The sequence below is a fragment of the Plectropomus leopardus genome, unplaced genomic scaffold (genome assembly GCF_008729295.1).
Source record: "Plectropomus leopardus isolate mb unplaced genomic scaffold, YSFRI_Pleo_2.0 unplaced_scaffold29, whole genome shotgun sequence".
Lineage (NCBI taxonomy): Eukaryota > Metazoa > Chordata > Actinopteri > Perciformes > Serranidae > Plectropomus > Plectropomus leopardus.
The window spans coordinates 1-25,005 of NW_024631600.1; the positions used below are offsets into that span (position 1 = coordinate 1).

General features: G+C 37.7%; 1 protein-coding gene across 1 annotated transcript; it reads right to left on the reverse strand.

Annotated features, from left to right (window-relative positions):
• Positions 1–5,259: 5,259 nt before the first annotated feature.
• LOC121938259 (beta-galactoside alpha-2,6-sialyltransferase 1-like) lies at positions 5,260–24,423 on the reverse strand. The gene is made up of 9 exons (XM_042481528.1): positions 24,189–24,423; positions 22,056–22,149; positions 11,566–11,772; positions 10,673–11,041; positions 10,278–10,542; positions 9,961–10,058; positions 9,092–9,193; positions 8,622–8,796; positions 5,260–7,825 (listed from the first exon to the last, which is right to left on the reverse strand). Exons 2-9 carry the CDS (start codon positions 22,065–22,067, stop codon positions 7,554–7,556), a joined length of 1,500 nt encoding a protein of 499 aa, XP_042337462.1. The 5' UTR covers positions 22,068–22,149; positions 24,189–24,423; the 3' UTR covers positions 5,260–7,553.
• Between the last annotated feature and the right edge of the window lie 582 nt (positions 24,424–25,005).

Below are 25,005 nucleotides of genomic sequence, written 5' to 3' on the forward strand. Positions count from 1 at the left end.
TTGCGTCTCTCTTGTTTACTATGCCGGTAATACTGTTTTCTTTGGTGCTCATGTTTCCAGTAAAAAAACGCAATGAATAAATTGTAGAGAATCTCACCAAGTTATCATTGTGAGTAGTATGTCCATAGTGGCAAAAGTTAGACACATATGCCAGCTATGCATATGCAGCTAACTAACGTTAACTCCAGCAGGTAGCCAAAACAACCGGGTTTTCTACATTTAAAGAACTTGTATAAAAATGAACTTAATCGCAATCAGACCGGGCATGTAATTTAGACAGGCATTTATTTGAAGCTTTACGGTATAGAGAGAGAATGAGAAAGACACATACACATTTAGATACTTCACAAATCGACAATGATGTATTTATTTTCTGAATGTCTATCCAGTATACATACAGACACAGAAATACAGGTGTAAATAAATGAATAAAAGCAGACACGTTATAAACAGTTTACTGTACAGAAATATTGAAGAAGGCAGCATATCTGTTAATGTCCAAATTAATTACCAACATTTATTTATTAATTTCTGCATCTAATCATTTATTTTTATACTTATGTATTAATCATCCTATACATATTTATCTATTTCAGATACTTATTTCAACATCTATGTTGGGCTACATATGTATTTTGTTAAGTAATTCAACTATGTTATTATTTTATTATTATTTTAGCATTTTTTTCTTGTTAAATAATGAATCAGTTTTTCGTCCTCCACACTATTAGCAACTAACAGTTTGACCAGCAGAGGGCGTACTCCTTTGTCTTCAGTCTGAGGTATATGGAAGATTAAAAAAAAATGTTTTTCATTTAGTGTAGACACAGTTAAAACTCAGATAAAACTGAAATACATATAGTGCTATATGTGGGCCTTTTAAATCTTCCTTAGTTTCTTCATACATAATTTCCACAGTCTTTAAGGATGATTTCCAGCCTTTTTGTTCAGTTCTTTATTGACTGATGGCCTCAGTTTTACAGTTTTAAATACATATATTTTCTTCATCTCAACATCTGGACATGATTATCACAACCTCCTGCTCACACACAGACAAAAGGGCTGACGTGACACCTGAAACATAAAGTCATTAACAAAGCATCTTGAAAACAGTTCACTGACAGCATTTGTAACAAAATTAGGAATCCTCAAAATAAAACTCTAATGATAATAATATTAATGATAATTAAAATAAATATTAATATTATTAGTCATCCAATTGAAGCTTTACTTAAACATGTACAGCACTGATTTTGGAGGCAGTGTCAAATGTGCCCAGGGTTAAAAATATAGTGTTACGAAACCAGAGAAGCAGAGTGAAGTGCATTTTATAGCCTGTGTGAATGTGAAATGTAATATTCAAGCAGTGGAGATTTTAAATCGATGGTGATCTCTTAAACTGGCCAAAATGATTTGTGTGCAACCAAAGAGTGATTTTTCCTTCTCAGATTGTTTTATCTAAACACGTTTTAGAGACCTGAGGAAGTGAAGTATCCAATAATTCACCAGAAAACAAGGTTAAAGAGGCTTTGCAGCATTCTAGTTTCTCTGTGAGGGTGCACTTAGGCACAGTGGTGCTTTGTGCTAAATAAATATCCACGATGGTAACATGCTGATATATAGCAGGTTGCATGATCACCATCATAAATTAACATATTAACATGAGAACAACTATTGGTAGATCCAAAGTACAGCTGAAGCTGATGGGAATGTCATTATTGCATTGGAGCAAAGGATTGATCCAAATTTCATCACAATCCATCCAATAGTTGCTGAACTCAAAACAACATATGTCAACCTCATGGTGGCACGAGAGATAAAGTCAGAATCACCAAAGTTAGAGATTCATCTCTTGACAAAATTTCATGATAATCCATCCTATGAATGTTGAGATATTTTAGTTTGGACCCAAAGTGGTGGATAATTTGGTTGATAAAATGTTAATAATTTGGACTAGTTTTTCACCTGGGAACAAGCAATTTATACATATGGCAATCACACTTAAGTTATTTAAGGTTTATTGAATTTAATTAAAAGCTGAACTCAAACAGAAACTGGTTAAAACACAAGTAAAAGGAAAAAGGGAGTTTTCCATTATTATGAAATGCTTATGAAAGTTTAATGTTGTATGCTTCGTTGCATGTTTCTGGTGAACATGGAAGCATTTTTTCTTAATTGCATTTTTGCTTTCACAGCAAGAGTGTGAGCTCAGTACCAGAGGAGAAAAATAGTAAATACAATCAATCACCACAGTTAACAGCTTAACATGCAACCCATTCAGAGAAAGCACAAGGTTGAAGGCAAAAGAGATGAAAATCTTTAAGCTAAAATAAAAATGTCAAAACGTTTCACAAATTAAATGAGCAGGAGTTGAGACAAGCGTGCAACTGCATAGGGAGAAAATGTTCTCTGTGTTTTGTCTGAAGGCAATGACATCAAGTATTTGCCTCCTAAATATACAATAAAGTCCTGGTAAAAACATGAAAACAAAATGATAAGAAAAAGAATAGCCGGCCCACTTTGTTCCTTGGAGTTTCTTGCTCAGGCTCTTAGTTCATACTGAGGTGAAACTTTGGCCCTATTGAATATTAGACAATATATATTTCTGGGAATTATGCCTGACAATGACTGGGTCTGTAGCCCAGCTTGTGGCTCTGTAAGGTAAAAACAGCTGCTGGAGGAGGGTGGTATTCTCAAAATCAGTGGCATCTTATATTGCGGTTCTCTTTTCTATAAAATCTAAAAATTCTAGACACATAATATCCATCCTCCAAGGACCCAACCTGTCTAATTCAGGCTCATTATCTTTGCATGCTAATGAGCTGGCTCATGTGATGTGCTAATAACAATATGCATGTTTTATTTCACATTTAGTGAAGAAAAGTAATGCAGTAAATGCAGAATTCATGCATGCAAATCATCTCTCCGTCCATCAGAGATGTAGAGTGTTTCCTTTGTTGCTACGCTGCTCTGGAGAAAACTTTTTACAGATGGTACACATGCGTCGTAGTAATAGAATAAAAGACATAATACCCACGAGGCTGTTCTTTACTGTGATAACACTAAAAGTACAACAGTGATACAGACGTGTGAGCAGACTAGAGATTTAGTTCCTGGAACATTTTTCAGACACAGTTTTGGAAAATTTGAGCTGCAAGATGAGACGCCAAGGTGTCATAATGTTGACAGATGGATGCGATTTCAGTTCCGTTATTGAACTACTCACACAACCCATGAAGAAGTCTTACTGGCTATTATCAGCCAGTTTTGTTTCGTGCTAACAGTGCTTGCACAAACCTCGTCTTTAAGAAAGAAATAACCAAAACATAGCGTATATTATTAATTCAGGTTGGGTTAGAGTCATATGAGGTCCAATCAGTTTGGCTCCTAAAGAAATTGCCATTTTGGGAAGTATGATAATTTGCTTACTTGACGAGACTTAGATGAGAAGACTGATACAACTCTCTTTTAGAGCCTGTTGTCAGATTAGTTAAATTTTGCATAAAGACTGGAAACATGCTACAGTCCAGCATATAATTCTCCATAAAACCATAATTTGTCATTTTTGCATTTTGGTTAATATACATACTAAATAAACAAGGTATGTATGTAACAAGGTATTTCTTTTACCTTTGGACAGAGCCAGGGTAGCTGTTTGCTCATGTTTCCAGTCTTTATGCTAAGCTAAGCTAAGCTAATTCTCTCCATGGCTCCTGCTACACATTTAGCATACAAACACTTAAGTGGTCAGCAAACTTCTTGTCTAATGCTCAGCAAATGATTTAACAATTCATATAGACCTCAAACACCGATGGGCGACAATGTATGTAAATGTGACAGGTATGGTATATTCATTTTGTAATACATATTTTTCAGCAAAAAACAACAACAAAATAAACACATAGCAAAAGAACTACTAGCATTCTTTTAAAGGGACAGTTCACCTCAAAATCACAGTAGATACATGCTTCCCTCTGAGCAGTGATATGGTTGGTGGGTGTAGTTTGGTAGAAAGAAAATAGTTCCTACATGAAACTATTCACAATAAGGTCTGTGGATTGTCTTGAGTAATCGGGTCATGATTTCTGGAAAGTTGAGTTATTCAAATGTATTTTGTGATGCTTTGAGCACCAAAAGCCAAATGCCATATAGTTCCCTAATTTTGGAGAGAAGGCAGACATCTCTATAGCGTGTAGCATTTATGTATTTGGGATGAACTTTCTCTTTAAGGTCTCACCAGAGACTGCAAGGGAGCTTATCTACTATGTTAGATAGAAGCTACCTTACCAAGTTTATGCAGATGAATATTTGTAAAAATAAAACTCTAGTTGTGCTGCACATGGCTGAGTCACAGAATCACATTATAGATCGTCCTCCTGGGTATTACTGCTGTAATATATACACTTTATAAGAATTATAAAAAGGCTATTTGGAACAGGTTGTTACATGGTTGACTATGTTGGTACAAAACAGTTAGTCTGTTTAACTTGTAGGTTTTTTCTGTATTGTTGGATTATTTTTAAGTTAATTGGAGTTAAGTCATCTGCAGGCAGTATTTTCCTCAATAAGTAGATCCAGTGACATGTGTGTGCAGGTATGTGTGTGTTGTGTGTAGACATACATCAGCTCTCTGACCACTTGACTCACTCCACAGGTTTCTTAAAGGTGCAGTTAATCATTCTTTAGTGAAATTTCCTTGTTTTTTTTTTCATACTCCACAGTCAGATGAGAGATCAGTTTCTTCTGTGGATCCAGAAAAGAGTCTGTGCGTCTTAGTTTAGGAAAAAAAAGACCAGAAGCAGAGGGAAATATACACAGACAACTACAAAGCTGTCTAATTCATAAACTGTATCTCATTTAAGCGCTAATTTGAGCTAATCACCCAGCCGACAGATTGCAACCTCCATGTTTTCACTGTATTTTGAGGATGTTTACTTCTTATGTTGAGTTTTTTGTTGTCAGACTATGTCCACAATAACTCATTTTTTGTCCACATTTGTGTTTCAAGATCACTTTCTTAAAGATCTTTTGTCCACACTCAAAAACCTTAACAAAATGGCTACATCTCATCTTTGTCCTCCTTTATTTTGGAAAACTTAAAACAAATCTGGAAAACTCAAGACTTTTAAATATTTTTAAAGGAAAGAAACGGAAATACATGCTTCTTAAGACTTTTCAAGACCTGCAGATAGTTTAGTTACAAACGAACAGCAAGCTGAAGTTGTAAGATTTATCCACTCTTGAAAACATTTTTGGAGAGAGGAGAGGAGGAGACGCATTTTTAAATTTAACCAGCTTAATGTGGGCGTACTTTAACTGTGACTCACAGGCTCCTTTGTGTGGCGTGGAGTTGTGGAGACTACTCACCACAGTAAGTAAAGTCTGAGAACAAATGCAATCACATTTGGAGGAAACTGCTGACTTCTAGCCAAGTGTTTATCGAGCTCTGAAAATAGAGCTGTAAAAAAAAATCCCCAAACTAAAATCCAAGCCACAAGAAACTTGTCTGAAACCAAAGCAAAACCGCAGCATTTTCTGTCTTATTCATGCATATATGTGCCATTTGATTGTACGTCTTTATGAACTCGCAAGACTAATTTAAAGTGAGCTGAGTAACAGCAGTGAATCAGATTGGTCCTCAGTATGATCGGATGTTAGGGAAGCATTATCGGCAGTGAAAAACTGATCCAGAAACTGATCTAGGCACTACCACAAAACAAAGAAAAAACTACTCCACAGGCAGCTCCTTTTAGGACAGTCGAGCTCAATGTGAAACAACAATCAAAAGGAAAGTAACATTTGTGATTTGGTTTCAAAGTAAAAATCAAGATGGGAGTGAAAGAGTGAGCGTAGCGCCTCACAGTGTAATATCTTACAGTATATACACAAAATGTAAAGGCCCTCTCTGTACAGGTGTGCGTGGTAGTTGTTTTGTAATGTGTGATGAGGAATGAGGTTTATTTGGCTACAGACCCACTTCTCTGGGGGCTCGGTTTACGAACTTGGTTTGTTTCATGATTAGATTTAGATTAAAGGACCATACCACTAATTTGACATGTTTCAGTCCCATAAAACACAAAATTGTGTGTGTCATATTACTGATGTGCAGTTTCCAGTGCCTGCTGTTTGCATTTAGACTTCAGACTTGATTGATATACATGAAAGTGTGAAAGCGTAATGCTCATTAGTAATCTGTTTACGTACAAAAATAGATGTCGTTCGTTTTTAATATTGTAAACTGCACTGCTCTCATACTTCCATGCATCATTTATGTTGGCATATACTACACATCCAATATGGCACTAGAGGGCAGAGTCAAAAGTTTCACTCCTCAACAAACTGTGGAGGAGGTCGTAACAATAACAAGTTGTAGACAGCAGTGGTCTGCAAGGCCATTTAATACATCACGACATTTGGACTGAGAATTCTATTCACTAAATTTTAGATTTGTTCGATTATGCCATGTTTTTTAAAAGTGTTCTTTGGCTACTGTAGTATCTCAATTTCTGGTGATACTGCTCCGTTTAGTGCATGTCCGTAAGCCATCGGAAAACACAGAATACGGACGTACTGGGTGCAGAACATACACAGAAGGCTCCGTATATCTTATGTTGAGCATAATGAGCCTTTTAGAGATCATCATTTTTGTTTATTTTGTCACTGCTAAGGTGCAATAAGAGACTAAAAGTATATTCATGAACATTTATGGATGCAAGAGTTTACCACAGAAAAAGCTCAGGTTAAATACTCAGAGGTGGATTCATCATAATATATTATTTCTTCTTATTATTTCTTCTGTTTCTGGTCTTCTTATGGGATTTGTAGAATAACAATAGACTTGTACTTAAATGGCAATGCAATTACATCCTTTGTTTACTGTGACAGATAATGTTTCTTAATCAAGTTTCAAGTCTTTCTTTCTTGATTTTGGTCATTCATATTTAATCAACTTTAAGTACTTAAGGCTACATTGTAGTTTATTTTTTCACGCCCCATTGTATATATTTATTTTACCTCTTCCATAAATTTGCCAGTAAGTGTTGACGGTGGGCAGGAGCTGATTTTTGTTTGAAAGATACTGTATCTAAAACCTGGTAGCATGCTTTGTAAAAGACTTGGCTAATTAATTTCTCTTAAAAGTATACATTAAAGTAACTGCCGTAAACCTTAAAAACAGTGGCATGGTCCTTTAAAGATTGATTTCAGAGATGAACAGTATCAGTGGAACATCCTCATAAGATTATGTGTGAACAGCAGGCACATCTATCAGTTGACGCCAGTTTGTGTGTGTGTGAATGTGTGTGTGTGTGTGTGTGTGTGTGTGTTTGTACGTGAGTTGTTTACAGCCTATAGCAACAGCATGTAGTATTTATAGTGAGTGGCACAGCGTTCCTTTTGTTCTGGCAGTGAGAATGAAGTGTTCATGCGTCTGTCCTCATGTTAACGTGTCTTCATGCTCATTGTGTGTGTGTGTGTGCGTGTGTGTGTGTGTGTGTGTGTGTGTGTGTGTGTGTGTGTGTGTTTGTGTGCTTCACTATTCCTGTATTTCCCAGTCAATGGTTGGGTAAACCTCCAGCAGCCTGGGTGCAGTTCAGCTTTCTGAACCCAGGCAGCTTGACGCGCCCATGGGAGTAGATGTCTCGGTCAGACCCCTGGTTCATCCGCTTGACCAGGTTCTTCTCGTACAGCAGAGGGTGGTAGGCGCCAAGTGTGCAGGCGGCATCATAGAAGCGCTGGTAGTAATGGCAAAGCTCCGTCTTCCTGCGGGATGGCAGGAACTCGTAAACGTGCACCAACTCGCACAGCGACATCATCAGGACAGTGCCTGGGGGGCATAGAAAGTAGAGAACATTTGATCACATTTCTTTTACAGAGGAACTGTTTTAAGTATCTGGCGGTATTCTTTATTGTACGTGACAGCGTTCTTTTACTGAACTCTATGGTGTTTCTTTCTTGTACTCAACTGCATTTCTTTACCATACTCTTCTGAGTTTCTTACAGTACTCTACAGTACTCTATTGCTTTTATTGACTGCATTTCTTTACCATATTGTATAGCTTTTCTTTACCATACTTGACTGTTTCTTTACCGTAGTCTACTGGGCTTCTCTAAAGTGCTCTACTTCATTTCTTAACTGTACTCTGCCGTGTTTCTTTACAGTACTCCATGAGTTTCTCGACCGTTTTCTATTGAGTTTCTTTACCATACTCTACTGTGTGTCTTTACTATACTTTACTGCATTTATTTAACTACTCCACTATGTTTAATTACTTCTCTGCACTGTGTTTCTTTTACCATAGCCTACTGTGCATCCTAACTGTTTTCTTGTGCCTTTTATTTACTGTGCACTACTGTGTATCTTCATCATATTCATCTGCCTTTTTTTTTACTGTTCTCTACTGCATTTCTTCTTCTCTACCATACTCTACTTTCTGTTCATGTTGGCAATACACAGACTCGCTTGACTAAGATGGTAACAAATCTGTATTCTCTCTCCTCTCATTGCCAAAAAGCAGAGTGCAAAACATTCAAGTAGTAGCTTCTCATTTTCAGCTGGTGCAGACCATCACTTTAACTAGTCAAAAGAAATGCTTTAATGAGAATGTTGACTTTTCAAATACCGAGCAGGCCAGAGGAAGGCGGGTTCTTCTGGATGGGCTCGGCCATGTTGTCTTGTATTCGTTGCCAGACCTGCCACTCAAAGCGAGGATGCAGGATGTAGAAGGGCTGCATAGGATGAACCCTCCTGTATCTCTGGTACTGGGTGAAGATGGGATAGTCCGTCCTGTTGTACCACTGTAGGGGGGGTCACAGAGTACAACTGAGACTTCTTTAAATCATTGTTTAGTACTATGGGTTTACATTCCTGTGTCTGTACACAGCTGAAGTTAATGATCAGATGTTCTTCTTCTCTCTGAGAAAGTTCAAACTGTGAGCAGCCTCCCAAAGTTGAAGGGGCAGACATGGGGCAAAATTTAATCTATTGAAGTCAAAAATGGCTTTTTCTAAGGGTTAAGGATGCTTTTGTGTTTTCATTCTGCTGACACTGTGTGAATGCAGCATTACATGTGACCAGGCCTTTGGACCATACCTGAGTGAGGTCAGCAGAGAAGGGGGCGGGGTCCCAGGCCACCAGAGCACCCGAGCTGTACAGAGAGCTCGACAGAAAGCGATGGTCATCAGATGCCATCACCTATAGCACAGGCGCACATTAATTTAAATACAAATGCAATATATCTATAGCTACAGCATAGGCTGACTATTTATTTCATTAAAAATGTCTTAATTCTAATAAACAGTCTTTAATAAACCCACTGAAGAGCTCCTGGAGTACAAACTTGTTTGATTCAAAACCTCTCATCCTGTAAGTCGGTCAAACCATTTACAAACAGTCTTTGGCTGAATGGAAACTGAGATACATTATCTCTGCTCCATCAAAGTGCTTTCAAGGGCAGCTTGAGTACATATGTGAGATTACATCTGTTATTATTTAACCAAAATAGAACTGAAGTTTCTCATCCTCAAAATTGGAAATGTTCAAGCTTAGAGAAAACCGCAGAATCTGCCTGAGAATCAAACATTGAAAATAGGAACTGCGAATAGCTTATTTGGCATACTTAAAGGTTAAGGTCATGCTATGGTCATTACCTGTACTTGCAATTATTTGAAAATTTATTCTTAAACTTGTAGTAAATGTAAAACCCAAGATAAGAAAAAAACTGAAGACTTGTGCTAAGTTTACCTCTTTCTGAAATCTGACATTTTATCCATCATAAATATTCACGTAAACCACATAAGGATCTCTTCAAAATAAGTTTGGGGAAAAAAAGCATTCATCTTTAGGTACAGCTTCCCTTCTTTGTCTTAACTTTTTATATTTAATTCTGAGTGCTATACAAACACATGAGGACTATCTGTGTCAGTTGCCGTAAATATCCTTTAGCAAGTCAGTGTGTTTACCTGTGAATTGATGAGGCGGATAGTAGTTTTTGAACCGACATCCTTCTCATAGCCAGTGGTCGGCGCGGCGTTGAAGCGCAGCACAGCATCATGAGAGTCTGTGGTTTAGTAATAGTAATAATATTTTTAGGAGAAATTAAATGTTATTGATGCAACACATGTCTGTTTTTACCTCTGTAAATAACTAACACAAAAGTGAAAGAGAACGTGAATGTAAAGATGTCCAAATGTTTGTTTTTCTTATCAAAGGTTTTTAAAAATATCTGCAGAAACCATTCATTCATTCTTAAAACATGATTATGCTAAAAATATCTCACCTATCTCTTTGCCAAGTCCAGAGTTGCGGAGGGACCCTGCTGATGACACCACAGCACAACTCCTGTACGGCCCCAGGTCAGAGGTCAGCTGGTTTGGTGGCAGTTGTGCGGCCCAGGGCACCGACGAGAAGGGCTGGAGGTCAGACGTCAAAGTTGTGACCTCTACCTTCTCCTTCATCTGGCAGAGAAGCTCAGGACCACTCAACTTAGGCCTGCTAGACACTCCGCCAGGGCCGGAGAACTCGACTCCGTACTTATTCATTGCCTGACAGAAAAATCAAGGTAAGAATTATGCCAGTATAGTTAAAATATTTAGAGTACAGTTACATTTTGTGATTTAAATCAACTATTTATTACAAAAAGTTCAATTTTTCTCCACCGAATACTAAAGTTACCTGGTAATTCTGCACCACCTTCCTCAGTCTGCTTCCCAGCATGTTACTGGACATCTCGTCATCCCACACCTCTCCCAAAAGCCCGTGAGGTCCGAAGAACTCAGCATCCCCCACTCTGCCACTCAGCTCCCCTCTGCGGCGGCCTCCAAACAGGGTCTCCAGGGCACGCGTGAAGGGGCGCGGCAGCAGACGAGAGAAAAACCCAGCGGTCTCCCGCTCTCTCGGCTTCCGCTTTGACAGCCCTTCCTCGGCTTCATGGGTGTGGTTTGGGGAGGAGAGGACAGGGATTGGACGGTGAGGGTCACCTGGGACAACACCTGGGAGCTTCTGAGGGTCGATGTACATGGGCTTGGCTCCGCCTCGCAGCACCTGTGGGAGATAGAGGGACGCCGATGTCAAGTCAAGTAGGTCAAACATCCATGGTCACTTTTATGATATTTGAAGTGTAAATGCAATCACCAGAATTTAGAGTGTTAGCCTCGTGTTCGGCTATAAATGAACTACACTATGACTGCACGGCTTCAATGTCATAAAGCCATATTCTGTTCTGATGTTCTTAAGTCTCATTTAGCTAGCAGCTTTTTAAGACACGTAGAGCAAAACATGAAAGTATCTTAAGCTTGCGTTAAACATAGACCTATTTTCAGGCATCAAACCAAAATTCCAGAAAAAAATAAAAATTGAAAAAAAAACTGCTACATTCTAACTAATTTCTCGGTTTTAGGACTCCTTCCTGCACTACTCTATAGTCATCAAGCATCTCAGGTAAGGAAATCACTCCTCATGGGACTAAAATGATCAGAACAACAGAGGTAAGAGCATTTTATTGACTTTTCTAACTTAAAAAATGGGTGTGGCTTTGTGTTAGGTGACAATGAAATATGGCAGCAGACCTTGATGACAGAGTGTGCACGAGGCTGAGCCCGTGTCCGAGCCTGGACACCAAAGATGGCGTCAGTGACGGGCACACTGTTTTCAGCACAGATGGCGTAGAGCAGGGCCATGGAGATGCAGAAGAAGGCCATGCAGAGAACTCCACGGCGAGCCCGACGCCTCAGACGCCACAGCAGGCTGACTCGGTCCATCGCCGCCCCAGGGATCTGCAGAGGACATTTACAGTTTACTGTCTGGTAAGTCTGTCTGAACTTTTAAAATGTATCCAACACTTTAAATCAGGATGGCAACCGTTTGCAACAGCTGGGCTAAGCTAATAAAACAGCCTACTGTGTTTCAAGTATCAATTTAAGTAGTTGAGTTTTTTCAATTTTTTCAAAAAATCAAGTTTGAGCAAATAAGAACTAATGTGTAATTTGTTTTAATTAATTCAAATGTTTTTAAAGACGTCTTTTAAACAGGTTTGTTATCTAAAAATGCAAACTGTTTCCACACATTTCTTTAGTGGTGTTTGTTGGTGTTCAGGTTTTTTGAATTGCATACTTTTTTTGTATCACGTTCAAAACATTGAATTTTGGAAAAAAAAAATGACAGGCCCATTTTTTAGAAAACACTGCTCATCTGAAAACAGCTGACAGACACAGTTAGAGACTAGCTGATGAACACAGTGAAGCATTTAGCAGCTGAAGGGACAGATGCTTCCTTCATGAGGTGAGGACTAATGATGAAGTTTAAAGAGACAGAATATTGGACTTAGATTTATCAGTTGGACACAAAAAAACCACTGCGAATGAATACTGCTCTGTGTAGAAATAAGCAAATGTTTGCAAACAAGTTCAAAATATCGATTTTAAAAGGTGTTTTCACAGTTTTGTGCCCCAAAGAATGCATATATTAATTTGTATTTCTCTTTACTGTGAGGGTAAATTAAATCTTGACTGATGTGGTGTTTGAAATCACTTGATGGCAGCACTTATCTGCGCTGTGAGGTTTTTTTTTTTTTTTTTTTTTTTGCCTGAGCAAGTGGGTCAACAGGATCTCCTTTCCCCTCATAAAAGACAGACTGCATGAGACAGAAGAGGAAGCACTGAAGCTCCTTTCCTCAGCATTTAGGGAGTTTTTCGGCTGACATTTACACAACTCCCAACAAATAAGGAGAATAATTCCTGGAAACAAAAAAATAAATCCAGAACCAACTATATTTGCACATTTTACTAAGGTAAAATTTATTATTTGCAATTCAGTCTTCATTAGAAGCCTTCTTCACGTGTGCTGCGCATTAATGTGACCTATTATTGAGCTATTAATCAATCCATTTATTAATCAATTATTGATTCACATAATCATTTGAAACTATTTTTGAAAATTATTCCTTTTATTTCTCATTTTAATGTAAAATAATGGAAAAATTATTGACTTTAATTCAAAATAATGGTGATATTGCATTATTTATTTATTGGGTTATCATTCATATCATTTCAAACATAGTGTATATATATGAACCATATTTATTGATTTTGACAAAGCCTTTGATACAATGAATCATCAGATCCTGCTGACCAAACAAACAGTGCTGTCCTCTTATCAGTCTTAACAGTTCTCAGATGGTTAACCACTAACATGACTGGTTATTCCTCTAAAAAAATCTATATGTGTGACCCTATTCATTTTGCAAAACAAACTCTAAACATCACAGAAACGTACAATCATACATATACATATCTTGGTGTATCCCTCAACTGTCATCCAAATTATTGACACCCCATTGTGCGCTTTACTAAGACGATCCATCAGAAATTGTCTGTCTATAATAAGATCAGAACCCCTCTGTTTCAGACATACAGCATATCTACATGCAGTCATTCTCTCAACAGTATCCTACTGTCTCCCATTTTGGTCCCTCGCCACAAAGGAAACCATTGAACCAACAGCTAGACTATTACAGATCTTACAAGATCCATGAAAAACTTCTTCTTTGGACTCACCACTGCACTCTCACAGTCTAACTTTTCAGAATTACACAAATAATCCAGCCATTGAATTTTACTTTCAGATCCAGAACAACTCCAATCTTAAACTTCCTGCTTCACTTCCAAGTCACAACACAAGACAAGACTCATTTTTCCTGTACCGCCTTATGAAATCAGTTATTGTCAGACATCATTTTTTGCACCTACGCTAAAATCTGGAAGAAGATCTCATAGTACCTTAGACCAATAATGTCTATAACTCATTTTATGCATAAATATACACACTGTTTGATAGGACATACTTGCAACCACTGATTCAAATCTCACACAGTCTTGCTTATGCCACTAAAGACCTTTACTCTGTAATGTCTATGTAGCTGCCTATGTTTTGTTGTTGTCTTGTCTCTGTCAGTCTAACTGGAGTCAGGCCAGTTTTCACTATAACACACCTGATGTTACTTCTAAATCCTTTCCTGTATAAATAAATAAATGAAAAACGTACACTCACACCATGACAGTCTGTCCTCCGAAGAGCACTGACAACTGTAAAATTAGGATCAGTATCAAGATTGTTTATATTAAAGTTAAGTCCATATTTTTTATAGAAAGACAAGATATTTAGACTAATGCTACGGCTGTTGTGATGTTCTTAATGTGGCAGCAGTGTTGTTGTTGAGCTCTGGCTTTGTGCAAGCCAGCTGCTGTAGAAATAACACAGCGGGAACATATTGATTGTATAAGTTCTCTGCATGCAGCCAGCTGTGCAGTCATGTGTAAATTTGTTTTCCATAGGGTCTGCTGTATGTGATAGATTCCATCGATTTCTGTCTTCTTCCAGTCCATTTGGCCATATTGTGTAGTAGCAGGGAAAACTGTGCCCAGGTGGCATGTACTGTATAATACTGGATCCAGGGTTTGATGTTGTTTCTACATCCATTTTCTGATGCTTATCTAGGTCACGGTGGCAGTCGGTGAAGTAAATTAGCCTCCCACCAATAGCTGCATCCCCCGCTCAGGTGTTCCCAGGCCATATGGTGTTAATAATCCCTTCAGAGTAGGAACCAGTAGGAACCAGGAACAAGCTGGGTTCACTCCCAGTTGAACATGCCTCCACTGGGAGGCATCTCCTCCAAGAATCACCACGTTATTATGATGGTTTTTATGTCCATGGAAGTCGTTCTTTCAGGGGAAATAGCTTGTCGTAGGGTCTCTTTAGACAAGTTGGTTGCAGATGAGAAGCCAAACCAAGAGTTATTTCACCACAAAGTAAATATTTTCTTTTGCCTCATCACTTGGAAGCCTTGCATCAGCTGATTTTGAGACATTCTAGTACCTGCTGTAGAAAACGCTGAGTCATGTAAGACTTCCGTCCGTCCTGGAGGGATTTATATTTGCTCAGTGATTACATTTCACTGTATCACTGCAGCTTTTTGTGAGACTGAGCCTCACTCTTGAGCACTAGCTCAGCCACAAGGCTTTAAAAAAATCTTGGACTGTTGGTGAGGCCTAAAGATGATGGTGGTTGGTATGTTAGGGTTTTTTTTTTCTTCAGAGCAAAATATCTCAAATCACATTGAGATTGGCTGTTAATATTTGAATGAATACTACTGTATTTGTCATTATTATTAATATTCATTATGTTTCTTTTATTTTTGCGGTAACTGATAATTGAGGCTTTGGGGGATGTAAACAGGAAGTATAATGTCAGTGAGGTCTGCTGTGTGCTACAACTTGAGTCTACTTTTTGTCTGTATTTGTACTTATTTTAGGCAAAATAGCACCATTAAAAGTATGCAGAATTAGGTATTCCTGAATGCACTGTGCCTAAGGATGTACAGACAACTATCAGTGGATTACGCTGATAATGAAGAAAACCTTAAAACGTGATGTTTCTCAGGTAAGTTCTGCAGGCATAAGAGATGTCTTTTTTCTGTGCTGATTTATAGACATTGATTCATGTTGCTATATGTCTGTGCATTTTGATTTGACTGAGTTATAACTCCTGGAAGAAGTATGATGTTCGAAACAAATGGCAGCAAGCTACTATAACTAACCTCTAGTTGTTCTTAGAGCTCCTGCACCTGTGTGTTTCACCTCCCAACTCTCAACAGTTTGCAAATCTCTCACGATCAGGGGAAAATGTGCACTAGATAGATAAAAATCTATTGAAGAAATTAACTTGATTTCATTCTCACCCTTCAAAGGATACAGATGAATATAATGAAACAATTTTGATTATTGTTTTAGTCTTATTTTTGTTTTTTTTTTTGCTAGACCCTCGTGTTTAATATTGAACACCTGTCCGTAAACCACTGATTTCCTCTTTCTTCTCCTTCACTCATTATTATCACTGTTATTATTATTATATGATCATTACGTCTGCAGATGTGCTGTTAACATCAATTAAATCTGACTGGTAGTCAGTTCAAATTACTGTAAAAACACTGTGGAATAAAAGGGCAATCACTGGCTCCTGTAATGGACTTCCCCCATTTTCTTCTCTCTCTTTTTTGCTCTTTCTCTTCAGGCATCTCTCGTCCCGCCTTCCCTCCAGTTTTTCCATCCTCTGATGAATCAAGCCATCTTCCTCCTCCTCCTCGTCCTCCTCCTCTCTGCTCTTTCTCCCTGATTTCACCCATCACCCCAGGCAGTGATGGCCTGCTCCCATGTCCTTATTCTCCTTTGTTGTTTCACTCACTCACTTGTGTACAGTATTTAGCAGCAAAGATTCGGTTAGAAAACCTGTGTTTTTTATGTGGTTTGTTTTATCTTGTGTTTAAAGGAAGTAAATGTCATTGAAAGTTTTTTTTCAAATGACTAACAAAATATTATCTCACTCATCTGTAGTGGTAATCACACAGATAGTCTGTGGATTATTAGCATGATTATGCAAGGGAGCATTTTCACAACTATGAAGGACCACAAGTGTCATTATATTGACTGATAATAAAGCATTTAATTCATTGATATCTTAATGGATAATAAAATAATTTAATTCAGAAATCCATTAATCCATAAATAGTAAAAGTAAAAAAGATTTCTGAGATTAAAAAGGCAATCATTATTTTTTTTTTTTATACAGCAAAGGATTTAAAAGTTAATATGTATGTTTAAAAAAAGTAATACAAGTTATTGTTCTAATGTAGTTTGGGATCTGGTTCCAGATTTTAGTGAAGGTGTGAAACAATGATTTTTATCCATAACTGTTTTTATAAGGCTTTACGGGGAAAAGTGCATGCGAAATTGATCTAGTGATGCTTTCTTGTGTTGTGACTTGGAATGAAGTAGGAAGTGTAGGATTGGAGTTGCTGTTTTGGATCTGAAAGTAAAAGTCAATGGCTAGATTATTTGTGTCGTTCCTAAAAGTCAGGACGTTAGACTATGAGAGTGCAGTGCAGTGTTGAGTCCAAGGAGGAAGCTCTCCATGGATCGTGTGAGCTCTGTTATATAGTCTTGCTGTTGGTTCAATGGTTTCCTTTGTGGTAAGGGACCAAATTGGGAGACAGTAGGATATTGTTGAGAGAATGAGGTCATGTAGATATGTGTCTGAAACAGAAGGGTTGAGATATAGTCTAATGTTGTAATAAATGTACAGTTTCTAATTGAGCTTCTTAGTTAGATTCTCAATATGGTGTCAATAAGTGAGATAACAGTCAAGGGATACACCAAAATATTTGCACGTTTCTTAGATTTTTAGTGTTAGTTTTGCAAAATGAATAGGGTCAGATATATGACACGCAGTTGTCATTTTCACAGCCAGCGCCCATGTTTTTTCAGTACCAACACCCTCTGTGTGTCAATCGACATGAAGCAATCATACCATTGATCAACAATAACCTGGCCCTGTATTTTCATGCTATTTAAAGGGCAGCCGATGTTTGTTCTGTGGAACAAACGCATAGTAATTGCATTGATCCGACATTTTGTTATCCGACGTTTTGTGCCCAGCGGGCGGAGCTCTCCATGACTTCTTTTCCTCCGCTGCAGTTTGTCACTCACAGGGTGGATAACTGTCTCTTTAACTAAACATTTATCAAAATTGTTGCCAGTTATTTTAGGGTTTATTAACTGATCAATCGACATTTATTGCTTCAGCTTTAGATTAATCATTTGTCTAAATAAGCCACATTCATGTCTTTACACGACAGCTTAAGAGCTCCCAAAGTTAGTGTTGCATGAACTTTTCAGGAATTCAAAACCAAAAAAAAAAATCATTGGGTTTCTCTTTACAAGCTACTGAAATGGAACCTCCTGACGTCTGGTTCAGTCTGTGAATGAACCATCTGTCCTTCCAGCTGAGATTAAACAAAGAGACTAAAAAGACAGAAAAGATTTCAATGATTGACCTCAGTGAGATAATAAAGAGGCTTTTGGGGGAAACAGCTGCTTCCACTTTGCTTCAACTGAAGGAAGGAGCTGTTTGGATCCTCTTTTATGGATGATCATAGGGACCTAAACAGAAAACATTTAAAATTGAACATTGAAATTGAAATTTAAATGGTGAATTATTGTCCCAAAAAATATTGCCTATATTAAAAGCGTCATTTGAAATTATTAATGACATTATTCAAATTGTATTTTAAGTGGTGCTGAAATGTGTGGCACTTTGCACCGTACATTATGACAAAAACATTGCACAGTATCCTACAAGATATTAAAACAACTAACTGAATGAATGCTAACGAACATTTATTCACTTTGTATTTAACATCACAACTCATCTCCATTTAAACACACACAGTCATGTGGTTACTCTCTCATGCCTGAGTGCACACCATGGATGTATTATAAGGAAGTCAGTACACACACAAATTTACACATATACATGCACACACACACACACACACACACACACACACACTCCCAGGCTTCTCAGGATTTCTCGTGTGTCCAAAGGCACCTCTCTCATTTATCCTAGATTGAAGATATCAAGCCAGTGTGACTGTGTGTGAGGCTCTGACATACTTTCTGCATTGAACTTAACAGTCGCGTGGACATGCATGCAGTTCCATCCATTAAGTCTTAAGGGCACACGTGTGTGTTTTGTGCACGCGTGTGTGTGTGTAAAACATGATCAGAGCTAATGGTTAGTCTTCCTCCTCCCATTTTGCTCTGATTATCTTGATAATAATTTTAACCGGCTATTATTTCTAGTGACAACTAGCAATGATTAATTCAATTTATCACACACATACCTATACTTTCAAGGCTCATTTATACTTTCTTAACATATAAAAATAGATACATCCATTTCAAACATTGTAAATGTCATGCCCTAATACTTCCATGTGTTCTGTATGTGGGCTCAGATACAGCCAGTAGATGGCACGAGAGTGCACAGTGAAAAGTTACAGACAACAACAAACGAGGCAACAGTGGAGGAGGTTGTAATAATGTACCTTGAAACAGAGGCAGCATTTTCGAAAGCAGTGGTTTGTGAGACAATTAAATACATATGGACAGAGAATTCATTTCACTGCATTATCAATTTGTTGTGTTACGCTTTAAAAAAAAAAAAAAAATCTTGCTTGAACTACACCCAACGCCCCGTCAGTCTCCAGTGGCACTGCTACGTTTCATCCATATCTGTAAGCCCTCAGAAAAGGTGCAAAAATACGGAAGAAATGAACACAGACAGAAGGCTCCAACTGTGTCTGTACCTTACATTGAGCATAAATCAACCCTTGCTCTCTTTCTGATGGAGATCAGACCAGTTTTATCTGTATGATAAGTATCTGTCGCAGGGTTACAGACATTTTGGTGCCTCTCTCAACTAAATAACAGTATTTTAGCATTTTAATTTTGAACTTGTTTGCAAACAGTTGCTTATTTCAACATCCAGCAGTTACAGAGCAATATGAGCATTACTCTGGAGTCTTTATGGTTACGTTCAACTGAGTCCAGTATTCACTCTTTTAGCTCAGTTTTTGGTCTCCACCAACTCCTGCTGTGTTCACCACCTAGTCTCTGTGTCTGTCTGTATCTCTGAAAATGACACTGGGGGCAGTGAGTGTGAACCACAGCAGTAAATTTTTGGGCTTTAACGATAAACACTGAGCTGAAATTCACAATAAAGCTCTGTTAAAGCCAAATGAATCTTCAGATTCAGCTAATAATTCTCTATAAATTCATCACTGCCAAAGACACCCAACACATTATCCTTTCATACATTGTTCGGTTTTTAAAAATATTGATTATAGCTGCTTTAAGTTCTGCAGTTTTGAATCAATATCAGCACAGTTGAGGTGTGAATCACCTGAAAAATGAGGCTCACACAGCTGTGGATCTCCGACATGGCTGCCAGATGATGTGATGCCTGAATGAATGAATGACTGAATGAAACAGCTGCATCACGACAGCACTGCAGTCTGCAGAGCTTCTCAGCCTCAGACAGATGGTGTTGTCCCCCGATATCTGCTTAAAGATGTCACCCTAATCCCCTTCACAGACACATACAGACAGGCACACACACACACGCATAACTACACAACCACACAGGCAGTCAGAGGTGTGTGCGTGTGTGTGTGTGTGTGTGTGTGTGTGTGTGTGTGTGTGTGTGTGTGTGTGTGTGTGTGTGTGTGTGTGGTTTTTTTTAATCCGGCCTGGCGGAGTATGAGGGAGTTGGATGGTTATGTATGTGTCAGCAGCAGCAAAGCTCTGAATCAAACCACACAGAGGTTGATTGGTTGGTAGCTGTCGGGTGCAACGTGACATTTATGTTTCGGCCGATCAGAAAACCAAATCTAGCTGCACGGCTCTATGTTGTCTTCTGCCAAATCATAGATTATGACAGTTATAGGAAAAAATACTGAGAATCAATCCAGTCTGGTCGAGCAGACTGGAAAATTTCAATGATGAGGTAAATCTGTGCTGGATTGACATTGCAATCCCTGGAGCCACACCACATGCATGACTAAAAAGTGGTCACACTTTAAGTGGCAGAGGTCAAGATATATATATTTAATCCCTGATATGGGTCATAAACACTTAATCCTACATTGCCCCAGGATCATTTAACAGTGCACTTCCTGTTTCGAATGTAATGCTGACTGTGTTTCAAAGCATTTCTTTTAGCAGATGAGTGCAGTTAAATTTGCACGACTCCTACTACTGTAAATGTATCAGAGCAGTGAATGAATAATGGCACGTACAGCAGCTGTTACTACTGTTGAAGCTGTGAGTCATCTGCACATCTTCTCTCAGAAAACACACATTTGTGAGGGGAGAGCCACCTGAGTTTTCAAATACTGACACTGTGAAATTTTAATTGCACACACTGGACTGGACTGATGTTTGCTGTCAGCTGGCTTGAAGCAGTGGTGCAATAAAATTAAGTACATTTACTCAAGTACTGTGCTTGAGTAGAAATTCAAACTACTTGCACTTTACTTGAGTATTCCTGTATTATGGAACTATTTTTTCACTCCACTACTTGTCAGATTGGACCTTTTACTGCACTACATTTATCTTACAGCTTCAGTTACTTTTCATATTATAGCTCTTGGGTTGAGAAATTGTACTCCTTAAGCTAAAACTCTTATAAAACCCTCATGGCTGAAGTCATGGCTGTTTTTCTGACATCATAGCCCTTTTTACACAGAGATCACACTAAAGAGCTGCTCCTAAGTGCCTTTTTTATGCCTCCTTTGCATATTAACACAGAACCAAACAACGGCAACATGATCCTCGAGTGTTTGATTTTAAATAGCATAGTGGCATCGCAGACCCAAAACAAGCTGTAACGTTAAACACAACAGTGTCGGCCTAGTGTTACATGTAACACTGAGATACCAGCGGCAGTGCTTTATGAACAATAACAATGGCACTGACATTTCAAATAACAATCCTTTACCTTTTCTGTTTTATGCCAGCTGGTCTCGTCATCTGCTTGGAGGGTAAGGAGCTCCCAAATCTTATTGTTTTCCCAGTTTCCGGATATTTACGTCTGCTGTTCTTCTTTGACTTAGCTGATAATTGCTACTAGCTGCTTTTTAAATCTCCCACAGCAGGTATCGCACATAACACATAATCAAAATGTCACACCCATCCTGCCCATGGTCCAGTCCTGCTGGCTGTCCTTTTTTATACAGACACAGTTTTGGCGCTGTGACTACCTGGTTTGCTGGCTCAAAGGTGAGACAACGTTACGCGGTTCTCACAGGACAGCCATGCCACACACGTACAGTATGATGATCTTATAGAATATGATGCTTTGCTGTAGATTAAACTACCCAACAGTATATAAAGATGTTAAAATTAGCATAAACATCAACAGCAGTTGCAGGCAGCGTACACATTAATGCAGCAGTAAAATTAATCCAAAAAGATCATATATGATAGTAAAAACACTGACTTTTTACTGCACAATGAGCACTTTTACTTTTCCACAAACTTTTTTTTTTCAATACTTGCATACTTTTATGTAATTAAGATTTTTAATGAGGGCTTTTCACTTGTGGTGGAATATTTTCACAATGTGGTATTAGTACTTCTACTTAAGTACACAGTGGTGATGTTACCTTGTAGCCCATGGTGTGTGTTGAACGGCACGCTGTGTTGCTATTGTTGTTGCTTAGAAACAGGCTGCTGCCTTCAGGTTTCCCTTCATTGCCTCTGTGGACAGAGATACAAACAGTAAGCGTTCAGCATGAGATTAAAACTTAAGAATCTGTCACCTCTATGTGCAAACTTGAGAATGAAAGCTACTTATTACGTTTCTTAAGACTTAAAAATGCTCTTAAATTTGGTACAGTCACTCGCAGATGACTCAAACACCTCCTGGGTGACTGTATGAAATCTAATTGGTCATGATGAATATGTGTAATTAAAAAAGGTTTTGCTTGTTCTTCGAATTTGGACTGTTGGTTGGACAAACATTGTGAAGGTATCACTTTGGGCTCGGGGTTATTGTGAAGGCATCTCTCTCTTCTTTTCAGAATTTTTACAAACCAAACAATCAATCAGTTAATGGAGACAATAACCAGCAGATTAATCCATAATGAAAATAATCATTAGTTAATGGTTCAAATTGAGCTCTGCTTCAACCAATAAGTAAAATCCTGCTTTTACATTGATGCATTAGTAATAATGATCCAATGATGTAATATATAATATTATAACAGCATAATATAACTGCATTTGCTCCATTTTTCTAATTTTACCAGCATACTTTAAGTAACATTTTCAGTAAAAGACTTTTACTGCTTACAATGCATTATTCTAACAAATAAATCTTAATATAACTGCAACACAAAGTGCTTGCATTTTCAGCTCCCCATAGATCAGATTGTAACATTTAGGGTATACTTTTAGGAATTTTAGGTGTAGCTTCTCTTATATTTCAATAGTTCAAATCTCTACAATTCAAATCAGTGTTGAGGAGTACCTAGTTACATGCAACTAGTTAAAGTAATTAAATCACAAAATAAATGTTACTAAAGTCAGTTAGAGATTCTGTAAAAAATATGTAATTTAAGAGTTACTGATATGTTGGTGATTACAAAGGGTTGACGTATGAAAAAAAAAGTTTCCGTTAGAAGTTTATATTACAAATAAAACTTTCATTCTGTTGCTTTAAATCTTTTTGTTGTACAGGAATGCCTTCCTTTGACATATTTTTGGACTACACAGGTCAGCAAACACAACATTTATGCACATACATTTTTAGGTTCTTTTCAGCTTTAATGTCTGGTTTAAAACATTTGTCAGACAAGTAATCAAATGTAATAAGTTACATTACTTTGATGAAATAATTAAAGTAGTTATGTAACATGACATTTTTAACAGAGTAACTAGTAATCTGTAACCTATTACATCTCAGAACTAACGTTCCCAAACACTGCTTCAAATGCAAATCTCGTTACTCTTTTGCCTAATCTAATACCCACATAAATCTGCTTATTTAGCTCCTCAATGGCAAATCCTAAAAAACCCCAACATTATAATTCATTATGACACCATCTCTAAGCTGTGTCCATTACATACAACAAAGCTTGACTTTTCTTTAACCAAAAACATTTTTTATCACTATTTATCACCATTCAACTTCCATTACTCAGAGAAATAAAAAATATGATCTTTAGCTTTTGTAATCCTTCTTTTGTGCAGCAAAATTTGAGTTTCCCTTTATTCTACCTTCAGTAAACATGCCTTGCTGTACTGCCTCTTAATTCATCTTATCTAAAATCATATTGTTGCACTTTTTTATTTCTCTTAGCACATGAGTTTTTATTGTGTTCTGTATTGACTGGATGTCTTCTTAATATAGTTATTGGTGGTAAAAATAAATAAATTGTGATTAAATATTAAAAAGTAAAAGAAGAGGGATTTGGAGGAAAATACTATAAAATAAATTAGAAAAAAATCTATATTTTATACCACAGAATGGAACTGTATTGCACAGAATACACTTTACACATCATAATTTCAAAAATAAATCACAGCAGTTAATGAGATGCCAGGTCATTTGCATGTATATATTAAGGGCAGGCCATTATCAGAAACCATGCCAAGTCAACCCAGGATCATTTCAAGAACATACTGAGATCGATCGATTTATGGATTAGTAAATCAATGTATAGTTCTGTATATATGTGCCTGTCTTATCTGTCTAAATTTAGCTTATCTAAGGTGTTACGCTGCTATTCATTGACCTGTGTTGAGTGATGCTCCTCCGTTGCCAGCCCGCCAACCGCGTCGTTTCTCTGATTTATCGTCTACACGGTACGGAGCAGGTTGTTGTTCCCGCCGCCATGTTCCCGGTGAGTCGCGTGCGTCGCGGTCCCGCCGCTGATGTCCGTCCGGTCCGTGGCCGCTGTCGGTGTCCGGTGGCATTTGGAGAAGTGCAGACCGGAGCGGTTAGTCCTCCTCTCTGCGACCGCACAGGCTGCAGCACCGAGCGTCGGGCTGGCGACAACTAGAGGAGAGCGTTTCCGGCGAAACTTTCAAAATAAGAGCGGTTGATGACTTTTGGATACTTAAGTAAAGGCATAAAAAATGTCGTACAAATGCAGAATAGTGGATATCAAATTGCAGGAGCAGTAAATAGTCAGATGTTGGTAACAGTGAACTGCAGTGGAGGAATGTCACGAAGTACATGAACAAAAATACTGTACAATTTGTATTGTATGCGCAGCAAATTCAATTTTTTGCTTCTTTTTACTCATACTCTACAACAATGTAAAGTCAAATATAGACATTTTAATAAATGTTTTAAACCCACACAGGAATAGAGTTAGTAATGCAGAACTAAAATAGGAAACAAACGTATAAAGAAATACATGCATAAATAAATAAATATATATTATCTACAAAATACATTTGTGGATAAATAAATATTAAAATGTATGCAGAAATTGCATTTAAAAAATGAATAAATACATTAAATTAAAATAAACATAGTTGATAATTAACTAGGACATAAATACCTTAAATGTATTTCAACTAGATTTATTTATTTGTGTATTATTG

Bases quoted from the DNA above. Each gene is read 5' to 3' on its own strand.
- LOC121938259 (XM_042481528.1), bottom strand. The intron at 10,543-10,672 runs GTAACTTTAGTA...TTTTTCTGTCAG, and splicing joins AGGTGGTGCAGAATTACCAG to GCAATGAATAAGTACGGAGT. The intron at 8,797-9,091 runs GTATGGTCCAAA...CCCCCCCTACAG, and splicing joins TCTCTGCTGACCTCACTCAG to TGGTACAACAGGACGGACTA.